Here is a 12,043-nt window from a genome sequence, read left to right as displayed (position 1 = left end):
CCTACAGCAGTGGGAATGTGACATTAGGTCTTCATAATGCATTATAACATGTCTAAATATTGTCCTAGGGACTATGAGCTGTAAAAAGACACATGGTTAGAATGAGATCACATACCTGTCCTGGGAGGTCTAAGTACCTATAGACCTGATCATACATGTGGGGGTCCTGCAACTACAAGAACAAAAGGACAAGAGAAGCACCAGAGGGAACAAATGAACACTACACAGAGCAGTAGAACACAACACAGCTGGCTGCTGACAGCGGCAACAACAGGACAGCAGCAGAGCAGTGAATCAGATGAGGAAGCAAAACTCTTCAACACAAAATGACATGACACAGTTGGACTGACAGTAGTCACACACAGCTGGACTGACAGTAGTCACACACAGTTGGACTGACAGTAGTCACACACAGTTGGACTGACAGTAGTCACACACAGCTGGACTGACAGTAGTCACACACAGTTGGACTGACAGTAGTCACACACAGCTGGACTGACAGTAGTCACACACAGCTGGACTGACAGTAGTCACACACAGCTGGACTGACAGTAGTCACACACAGCTGGACTGACAGTAGTCACACACACAGCTGGACTGACAGTAGTCACACACAGCTGGACTGACAGTAGTCACACACAGCTGGACTGACAGTAGTCACACACAGCTGGACTGACAGTAGTCACACACAGCTGGACTGACAGTAGTCACACACAGCTGGACTGACAGTAGTCACACACAGTGGCAGAGCGCAAATCATACAATTTAACATAGTACATGTGCCACTTACAAACCAAATAAACAGTGGACTGGAGGGCACACAACACGCACACACGCACACACACGCACAGCTCCAAACAAACACTCACTCAAAGACAACAGAGCTGTTCAGACATACAAAGACAAAGAAATCGCCATAAAAGAAAAGAGCTTATTTGAACACACAAAAAGCACAAAGCACGCCACTCACAACACAGTGCAGCCTGACAAGAACACACAGTAACAAAACATGACAGAGTGTTTGGCACAACACGGTTAGCGCCAGAAGGAAGCACAAAGCAAGTGGCAAAAGGACAAGAGGGAGTCATCATTCACAGTCCATCTAAAACAAAACCACCTAGCTAGCTTACAGGCAACATCCAAGACACAAAAAGACAGTTGGTGTTCCTAGACTGTTGCTATGCAGCAGAAATCTCAGCAATTTGGTCAAACACTTTCGTTAAGAGGCAGCAAAGCATTGGCCTCAAATAATTATGCTAAGTAGGCTAATTTATTGTTATACAATCTTAATGTAACACCTAGCTTAAACATCCTACACACAAGCACAATCACAAACTTATGTAGCACTGAGACATTAAAACACCTTGAAAAAGAATAACTGTTGTGAGATAGTTGTTAGATAAACGTGCAGTAAAATATCTGGAGCTGAGACTTAGCAGCTGTAAATCTGACTGTATGTGACCATTAATAACACACACACACACACACACACACACACACACACACACACACTGGTCGATATGGGTCAGTGGGGTGGGGAAAGATGAGGTGAGCATAAATCACTGATTATACAGAATGACCACAGTACATATCGACCCATAGCGTACTCTACACACACACACACACACACACACACACACACACACACACACACACACACACACACACACACACACACACACACACACACATCTCCTCTCAATCTTTTCTCTACTATATAACCCTACAGAACCCCCCATTCAGAGACCTATCAAAACATACATAACCCTCTCCCAAGTCTAAACCAACATCAAGCCAATCAAGTGAAAAAGATTGTTTGGTCGATTGTTTGATCAATCAACATTCCTGTTAGTATAGCTCTAATCTAACTCATGTAGATAATACGTGTTGTGTTGTTAGTTTGTGTCATGACGTGGCTCTTTCTGGGTGTAGATCGTGGCTTCCCCCTCTCTCACTCTCTCCTACACCCAGGTTCTGTTATCTCAGGCCATGCATTCCTGGCAGAGACTCTCTCCCCCTGGTCATGCAGAGAGAGAGATCACAGAGCGAACAAGGGATTTCACTTGGCCAAACTCCTAAATCCCCAAAATGGGAGTTTTAAACAATATGTCCACCTTTGAGAGTGTGGGAATGGTCCGTGGACACTTAAGGGACAGTTATGTTGAGTGTGTTTCACTAGCCAGCGGCCACTCCCCCATGAGCACAGACATGATCTGGCGTCATGGAACCGCCCTTTTTTATTGTTACGGATAAAAACCCCTCCTGAGGAAATCCTCTTCAGACCACGAATACCTCGGTGTCACCTGAGGTGGCACAGGTTTGACTACCAAAACTAGAAAACTATGCAACGTGGAGCATTGGCTACACGGCTGGAAATGGTTCAACTCTGAGACTATCGATCCCTACAAAATAAGAGCAAATCCTGATACTAATTACAAGTCTGCAGCTAGAAATTATGTAAACCTGAGATGCAAATACCGACAACCGCTGAAACATCTACTCTAAGAACAATGGACGCCTGACGTATCCATTACAACAGACACTATCAGGAGCCGCCGATAGAGCTGCGACCATGAGTAACCAGAGACTCTCTGACTCTCCCGCAGACGGACCAACGATTCCAACAGAGAAGACAACAACGACATATGGGCGTAAATATATTGATTGCAATTATTCCCGAATGAGCGAGCGTTCATGTGCAAAGGATTAGCATTTCAATGAATATAATTATTCACTGTGTGTAGTGATCCATTTTGTCTTTCCCGCTCTTTCTCAGCCCACAACCCCTTCCCTTTGTCCACCAAGCCGTCATATCGGTTTAGCCCACTAGGGGATCTTCCCTATCATTGTTAGTAACCAATATCTACTGTTTGTTTGTTATGTATTTCTGTGATTATTTAGTTAGTTAGTAAATAAATGATTAAGCCAATTGGTGTATGGATGATTCATAGTTTAGGCTGGGTTCATGCAGATAACTATCAATTTACGACATTTGGAATGAGACTGATGTGAGGTAAAGAATAATTCATTAATTAGAACACTAATTGATCAGATATTAAAATATCTGAAGAGTTATATTCAGAAAATGATAACTTTGTAATCTGAAGATTTTCCGTAGTGCCCCGACTTCCTAGGTAATTCAATTTACATGATTATTTTAATCACATAATAATATTTACAGAGAATTGATTTGATAAATAACAGTCTTCACCTTTAATGATGCCAAAGACACTACATTTGTTTCCGTGACACATGCTCAGGTGATCAGGCGGGCGTGTGACAGAACGGTAGGTAGTGATTTGACGAGACGTGGATTGGGCGGTTGTCAGCCTGTGTTTGGCTAGCTGTAGTTGACCCCGCCCCCAAGCCGTCCCTGTGGTGCCCAGGGCTGTCAGTAGTCACACAGCAGAGTGAAGGGAACATCATGAATCCTAACAGTAATGCATATTGATTAGCCACGATTAATCACAGGCCATTACGCTGAGGAAGCACGGGTGGAGAGAAGCGCGCACACACACACACACACACACACACACACACACACACACACACACACACACACACACACACACACACACACCAGAGAAGATGGAATGGACCTGAAGGTTTATTGTACTCGCAAGCCTTTCCTTAATCAGTTAAAATGGTTATGAGTGATGAGTGTGTGGGTCGCTTTGAGTGTGTGTGTGTGGGTTCATGTTTGTGTGTGTGTGTGTGTTCGTGTTTGAGTGTGTGTGTGGGCTCTGCATGTGTAATTACTGTCATAAATGTGGCTAATTTCAGGACCCTGTATGACTAACCCATGCAGTCATCCTACATCTGAATGTGCCAGCGGCACACAGGAGTGTGTCTTGCTGTGCAAGCACATGCTGTATGTGTGTATATACAGTGTGTGTGTGTGTGTGTGTGTATACAGTGTGTGTGTGTGTGACAGACTCAGCATAATGCCACCGCCACTGCTCTCTCTACTCCCCCATGCAGGTCCTAACCCAGCCTGGGAGTCTGGGGGTGGGAGGGAGAGAGCTGGTACAGTTACCTAAACATCACTTGGTCATTATCATGGAGATTGTATACAAATCAGGGGTGAAAGTAGAATTAATTTATTCCGATACAGGACCTTCTATGTCATTTGATGGCCTAATCATAGAACTACATATAGAATCCCTACTAATTCAATAGGATCTCTGTGAGTCTTAAAGATTTGTGATTTAACTTTTAAAATGTATTACCTTTTACTGTGGCATAAACTCAACCAGTCATATGTCTTCATCTGATTGTGAAACAATCACTTCAAAGGGCTCCTTTACTAGGCTACCCACGCATGTTCATCCACTCTCAACATATTTCCAACCTCTAAACAGTGGTGAATGGAAAGAGACATCTTGTACACAACACACCAAAAAGTGTAATGACATTTGGTGATTGTAATTAGGACAGAATGTATGCGTCCACTGCTGTCCACGTGTCTCGGTTTCGGCCACTCATCTCTGCCTTGGAAAAATGTCAGTGTTGTCGTCGAACCACATCGTATTTTGGAGCGTAGGCTTTCCCACCGGTTTTCATGTCCATTCTCTCTTTTCCACGCCTCTGACATAAAGTTTTCTTGATATTTTGTTTTCATTATTGTGATAGGCTCATGTTTTACCGGTATGGCGTACCCCCACAATTTATTTTGCCGGGACGCCGTATCGGACCACCTTACTTTCACCCCTAATTCCAATGACCAAGTACATAGTAGACGGTAAAAGAATGAGAAACTAAAGCACTGAACCTCTTACATGTGAAGAACAGGTAGTAAAGAACAGGTAGTAAACTACAGGTAGTAAACTACAGGGAGAAATATCAGATCACAACCATCCTGGTAGTTAGTGGAAATCCAAAGACACCGAGGGGAGGGGGTCTGTGTTAGTGGGCAGCAGGTGGAGGGAGGGGGTCTGTGTTAGTGGGCAGCAGGTGGAGGGAGGGGGAGGGAGGGGGTCTGTGTTAGTCGGCAGCAGGTGGAGGGAGGGGTCTGTGTTAGTGGGCAGCAGGTGGAGGGAGGGAGTCTGTGTTAGTCGGCAGCAGGTGGAGGGAGGGGTCTGTGTTAGTGGGCAGCAGGTGGAGGGAGGGGGTCTGTGTTAGTCGGCAGCAGGTGGAGGGAGGGGTCTGTGTTAGTGGGCAGCAGGTGGAGGGAGGGGGTCTGTGTTAGTGGGCAGCAGGTGGAGGGAGGGGGTCTGTGTTAGTGGGCAGCAGGTGGAAGGAGGGGGTCTGTGTTAGTGGGCAGCAGGTGGAGGGAGGGGGTCTGTGTTAGTGGGCAGCAGGTGGAGGGAGGTAGTCTGTGTTAGTGGGCAGCAGGTGGAGGGAGGGAGTCTGTGTTAGTGGGCAGCAGGTGGAGGGAGGGGGTCTGTGTTAGTGGGCAGCAGGTGGAGGGAGGGGGTCTGTGTTAGTGGGCAGCAGGTGGAGGGATGCGGTCTGTGTTAGTGGGCAGCAGATGGAGGGAGGGGGTCTGTGTTAGTGGGCAGCAGGTGGAGGGAGGTAGTCTGTGTTAGTGGGCAGCAGGTGGAGGGAGGGGGTCTGTGTTGGTGGGCAGCAGGTGGAGGGAGGGGGTCTGTGTTAGTGGGCAGCAGGTGGAGGGAGGGGTCTGTGTTAGTGGGCAGCAGGTGGAGGGAGGGGGTCTGTGTTAGTGGGCAGCAGGTGGAGGGAGGGGGTCTGTGTTAGTGGGCAGCAGGTGGAGGGAGGGGGTCTGTGTTAGTGGGCAGCAGGTGGAGGGAGGGGGTCTGTGTTAGTGGGCAGCAGATGGAGGGAGGGGGTCTGTGTTAGTGGGCAGCAGGTGGAGGGAGGGGGTCTGTGTTAGTGGGCAGCAGGTGGAGAGAGGGGGAGGGAGGGGGTCTGTGTTAGTGGGCAGCAGGTGGAGGGAGGGGGTCTGTGTTAGTGGGCAGCAGGTGGAGGGAGAGGGTCTGTGTTAGTGGGCAGCAGGTGGAGGGAGGGGGTCTGTGTTAGTGGGCAGCAGGTGGAGAGAGGGGGAGGGAGGGGGTCTGTGTTAGTGGGCAGCAGGTGGAGGGAGGGGGTCTGTGTTAGTGGGCAGCAGGTGGAGGGAGAGGGTCTGTGTTAGTGGGCAGCAGGTGGAGGGAGGGGGTCTGTGTTAGTGGGCAGCAGGTGGAGGGAGGGGGTCTGTGTTAGTCGGCAGCAGGTGGAGGGAGGGGGTCTGTGTTAGTGGGCAGCAGGTGGAGGGAGGGGGTCTGTGTTAGTGGGCAGCAGGTGGAGGGAGGGGGTCTGTGTTAGTGGGCAGCAGGTGGAGGGAGGGGGTCTGTGTTAGTGGGCAGCAGGTGGAGGGAGGGGGTCTGTGTTAGTCGGCAGCAGGTGGAGGGAGGGCGGCATGCTAACCCAGGAGGTTACAATCACTGTGAAATAAGTAGAATCCCACTAGCAGCCAGCCAGAGATTGTCTCAGAAGCGTTCTGTAGTTAAGGAGGTGATTAGCAAGGGTTTCCAGGTAAGTAGTAGGTAGGTAAGTAGGAGGGGTTAGCAGCAGAGATAGTGGGGGCCGGTCCACTGCTTTGAGGCAGGGCAAATGCCTCAAGGGGGGTTAGGTAGGGGGGCAGCAGGCTAACCTGAGGGTCCCATGATAGGGTCTGGGGGGGGTCAGCCTTACCTCTGGGGGGGCGAGGAGGGGAGGGGGAATGGAGGGGACTCTTATAAGGCCCTCCGGCCCCAAATAAAAATACATTTCCAGCTGCACACAGTCAGAGACAATAGAGACGGGATGAGAACAGGGGAGAGGACGAAGGAAAGAGAGAGGGAGAGGGGTTAGAGCATGGGGTAGGGAACCGACCAGTAATATTGTGTTGAAGGGTAGTACATTGTGGGGGGTTGGCAATCGTGGCAAATCCAGTCTCTGCATGTTGATAGTTTTTAAAACCAGTTTGTTCCAGAAAAAAGTGCCCTGATCTGTTGTAGAGATTCTGTGTCTTTCTCTGTTCTTTCTTTCTCTCTCTGTTCTTTCTCTCTCCCCTGTTTCTCTCACTCACTTTCTCTAGCCAAGGACATCATGTCTATCCACTCACATAACTGCATAATGTCCATGCCAGAAACCCAGTCGTCTCTTATTCCACTATCCTGTGCTTGTATGCCTGTATCTCATAATGTATCTGAACCCAAATCAGAACTATTTGTGTGTAGACCCCAACAATCTTCCTCCCTGGTCTTAGTGGCCTGCCATCCTGGCTATCTGTAAGGGGTCTGTACTCTGTACTGTAATGGCTGCCAGTGTATTGTGGTGCAGGGGAAATGAATAGGGCTTTATAACCCCACTGAGTTAAGCCTTTTATTAGACTAGGATCTGGCCCCAACTCCCCCACCATCCCAACTCAATACTCTGTCTACACAAAACAAGGTCTATTGAATACTGTATATATAGGCCCATAGCCTAGTATTCTGTGAAATACTTCTTTCTATATATTCTGTGTCCTGTCTTTTCTAAACACACAGTGGTGTGACTGTAACTGTCCTCTGACTACCGTAACTGTCCCCTGTTCCCTGACTATTGTAACTGTCCCCTGACTATTGTAACTGTCCCCTGTTCCCTGACTACTGTAACTGTCCCCTGTTCCCTGACTACTGTAACTGTCCCCTGTTCCCTGACTATTGTAACTGTACCCTGTTCTCTGACTACTGTAACTGTCCCCTGTTCCCTGATAACTGTAACTGTCCCCTGTTCCCCGACTACTGTAACTGTCCCCTGTTCCCTGACTACTGTAACTGTCCCCTGACTACTGTAACTGTCCCCTGTCCCCTGACTATTGTAACTGTCCCCTGTTCCCTGACTACTGTAACTGTCCCCTGTTCCCTGACTACTGTAACTTTCCCCTGTCCCCTGACTACTGTAACTGTCCTCTGTTCCCTGACTACCGTAACTGTCCCCTGTTCCCTGACTATTGTAACTGTCCCCTGTTCCCTGACTACTGTAACTGTCCCCTGTTCCCTGACTACTGTAACTGTCCCCTGTTACCTGACTATTGTAACTGTCCCCTGTTCCCTGACTATTGTAACTGTCCCCTGTTCCCTGACTACTGTAACTGTCCCCTGTTCCCTGACTACTGTAACTGTCCCCTGTTCCCTGACTATTGTAACTGTCCCCTGTTCCCTGACTACCGTAACTGTCCCCTGTTCCCTGACTACTGTAACTATCCCCTGACTACTGTAACTGTCCCCTGTTCCGTGACTATTGTAACTGTCCCCTGGTCCCTGACTACTGTAACTGTCCCCTGACTACTGTAACTGTCCCCTGTTTCCCTGACTACTGTAACTGTCCCCTGTTTCCCTGACTACTGTAACTGTCCCCTGTTCCCTGACTACTGTAACTGTCCCCTGTTCCCTGACTATTGTAACTGTCCCCTGTTCCCTGACTATTGTAACTGTCCCCTGTTCCCTGACTACTGTAACTGTCCCCTGTACCCTGACTACTGTCACTGTCCCCTGTTCCCTGACTACTGTAACTGTCCCCTGTTCCCTGACAACTGTAACTGTCCCCTGTTCCCTGACTACTGTAACTGTCCCCTGTCCCCTGACTACTGTAACTGTCCCCTATCCCCTGACTATTGTAACTGTCCCGTGTTCCCTGACTACTGTAACTGTCCCCTGTTCCCTGACTACTGTAACTGTCCCCTGTTCCCTGACTATTGTAACTGTCCCCTGTTCCCTGACTACTGTAACGGTCCCCTGGTCCCTGACTACTGTAACTGTCCCCTGTTCCCTGACTATTGTAACTGTCCCCTGTTCCCTGACTACCGTAACTGTCCCCTGTTCCCTGACTAATGTAACTGTCCCCTGACTACTGTAACTGTCCCCAGTTCCCTGACTATTGTAACTGTCTCCTGACTACTGTAACTGTCCCCTGACTACTGTAACTGTCCCCTGTTCCCTGACTACTGTAACTGTCCCCTGTTCCCTGACTACCGTAAATGTCTCCTGTTCCCTGACTATTGTAACTGTCCCCTGTTCCCTGACTACCGTAACTGTCCCCTGACTATTGTAAATGTCCCCTGTTCCCTGACTACCGTAACTGTCCACTGTTCCCTGACTATTGTAACTGTCCCCTGTTCCCTGACTACTGTAACTGTCCCCTGTTCCCTGACCAACTGTAACTGTCCCCTGTTCCCTGACTATTGTAACTGTCCCCTGACTACTGTAACTGTCCCCTGTTCCCTGACTATTGTAACTGTCCCCTGTTCCCTGACTACTGTAACTGTCCCCTGTTCCCTGACTACTGTAACTGTCCCCTGACTACTGTAACTGTCCCCTGTACCCTGACTACGGTAACTGTCCTCTGACTACTGTAACTGTTCCCTGACTACTGTAACTGTCCCCTGACTACTGTAACTGTCCCCTGTTCCCTGACTACTGTAACTGTCCCCTGACAACTGTAACTGTCCCCTGACTACTGTAACTGTCCCCTGTCCCCTTACTACTGTAACTGTCCCCTGACTACTGTAACTGTCCCCTGTTCCCTGACTACTGTAACTGTCCCCTGTCCACTGACTACTGTAACTGTCCCCTGTTCCCTGACTACTGTAACTGTCCCCTGACTACTGTAACTGTCCCCTGTAACTGTCCCCTGTAACTGTCCCCTGACTACTGTAACTGTCCCCTGTCCCCTGACTACTGTAACTGTCCCCTGACTATTGTAACTGTCCCCTGTTCCCTGACTACTGTAACTGTCCCTTGTTCCCTGACTATTGTAACTGTCCCCTGTTCCCTGACTACTGTAACTGTCCCCTGTTCCCTGACTACCGTAACTGTCCCCTGTTCCCTGACTACTGTAACTGTCCCCTGTTCCCTGACTACTGTAACTCTCCCCTGTTCCCTGACTACTGTAACTGTCCCCTGACTACTGTAACTGTCCCCTGACTACTGTAACTGTCCCCTGTTCCCTGACTACTGTAACTGTCCCCTGTCCACTGACTACTGTAACTGTCCCCTGTTCCCTGACTACTGTAACTGTCACCTGGCTACTGTAACTGTCCCCTGTAACTGTCCCCTAACTACTGTAACTGTCCCCTGTTCCGTGACTACTGTAACTGTCCCCTGTTCCCTGACTATTGCAACTGTCCCCTGTTCCCTGACTACTGTAACTGTCCCCTGACTATTGTAACTGTCCCCTGTTCCCTGACTACTGTAACTGTCCCCTGTTCCCTGACTACCGTAACTGTCCCCTGTTCCCTGACTACTGTAACTGTCCCCTGTTCCCTGACTATTGTAACTGTCCCCTGTTCCCTGACTACTGTAACTGTCCCCTGACTATTGTAACTGTCCCCTGTTCCCTGACTACTGTAACTGTCCCCTGTTCCCTGACTACTGTAACTGTCCCCTGTCTACTGTAACTGTCCCCTGTTCTCTGACTACTGTAACTGTCCCCTGTTCCCTGACTACTGTAACTGTCCCCTGACTACTGTAACTGTCCCCTGTTCCCTGACTACTGTAACTGTCCCCTGACTACTGTAACTGTCCCCTGTTCCCTGACTACTGTAACTGTCCCCTGACAACTGTAACTGTCCCCTGTAACTGTCCCCTGACTACTGTAACTGCCCCTGTCCCCTGACTACTGTAACTGTCCCCTGTCCCCTGACTACTGTAACTGTCCCCTGTACCCTGACTACTGTAACTGTCCCCTGTTCCCTGACTACTGTAACTGTCCCCTGTTCCCTGACTACTGTAACTGTCCCCTGTCCCCTGACTACTGTAACTGTCCCCTGTAACTGTCTCCTGACTACTGTAACTCTCCCCTGTTCCCTGACTACTGTAACTGTCCCCTGTCCCCTGACTACTGTAACTGTCCCCTGACTACTGTAACTGTCCCCTGTTCCCTGACTACTGTAACTGTCCCCTGTCCACTGACTACTGTAACTGTCCCCTGTTCCCTGACTACTGTAACTGTCACCTGGCTACTGTAACTGTCCCCTGTAACTGTCCCCTGACTACTGTAACTGTCCCCTGTTCCGTGACTACTGTAACTGTCCCCTGTTCCCTGACTATTGCAACTGTCCCCTGTTCCCTGACTACTGTAACTGTCCCCTGACTATTGTAACTGTCCCCTGTTCCCTGACTACTGTAACTGTCCCCTGTTCCCTGACTACTGTAACTGTCCCCTGACTACTGTAACTGTCCCCTGTTCCCTGACTATTGTAACTGTCCCCTGTTCCCTGACTACTGTAACTGTCCCCTGACTATTGTAACTGTCCCCTGTTCCCTGACTACTGTAACTGTCCCCTGTTCCCTGACTACTGTAACTGTCCCCTGTCTACTGTAACTGTCCCCTGTTCTCTGACTACTGTAACTGTCCCCTGTTCCCTGACTACTGTAACTGTCCCCTGACTACTGTAACTGTCCCCTGTTCCCTGACTACTGTAACTGTCCCCTGACTACTGTAACTGTCCCCTGTTCCCTGACTACTGTAACTGTCCCCTGACAACTGTAACTGTCCCCTGTAACTGTCCCCTGACTACTGTAACTGCCCCTGTCCCCTGACTACTGTAACTGTCCCCTGTCCCCTGACTACTCCCTGACTACTGTAACTGTCCCCTGAGTACTGTAACTGTCCCCTGAGTACTGTAACTGTCCCCTGTAACTGTCCCCTGTCCCCTGTAACTGTCCCCTGACTACTGTAACTGTCCCCTGACTACTGTAACTGTCCCCTCTCCCCTGACTACTGTAACTGTCCCCTGACTACTGTAACTGTCCTCTGTTCCCTGACTACTGTAACTGTCCCCTGTTCCCTGACTACTGTAACTGTCCCCTGTTCCCTGACTACTGTAACTGTCCCCTGTTCCCTGACTACTGTAACTTTCCCCTGTCCCCTGACTACTGTAACTGTCCTCTGTTCTCTGACTACTGTAACTGTCCCCTGACTACTGTAACTGTCCCGTTCCCTGACTGTGAGTCTTGTGACTGAATCATTTATCACCACCATGAAAACCCAAACCTCAACTACTATATCCCAAACCTCTCTGGCAGGGTTCCCTGTGGAAGCTTCTACCTCATTGACTGGTTGTGCTTGGAAATCTAACCAC

At 49.2% G+C, this 12,043-nt stretch overlaps 1 protein-coding gene across 2 annotated transcripts in view; it reads right to left on the bottom strand.

The window, feature by feature from the left end:
• wasf1 (WASP family member 1) overlaps positions 1–12,043 on the bottom strand; it is a 158,506-nt gene that overhangs the window by 17,583 nt on the left and 128,880 nt on the right. For both annotated transcript variants that reach the window (XM_014205484.3, XM_082976968.1), the window contains exon 6: positions 116–172. In XM_014205484.3, the coding sequence (XP_014060959.3) occupies positions 116–172 (57 nt within the window). The remainder of the gene's footprint in view (positions 1–115; positions 173–12,043) is intronic.

The sequence above is a fragment of the Salmo salar genome, chromosome 06, assembly GCF_965601325.2.
Source record: "Salmo salar chromosome 06, fSalSal1, whole genome shotgun sequence".
Classification (NCBI taxonomy): Eukaryota; Metazoa; Chordata; class Actinopteri; order Salmoniformes; family Salmonidae; genus Salmo; species Salmo salar.
This window is presented reverse-complemented; position numbering and strand designations above follow the sequence as displayed.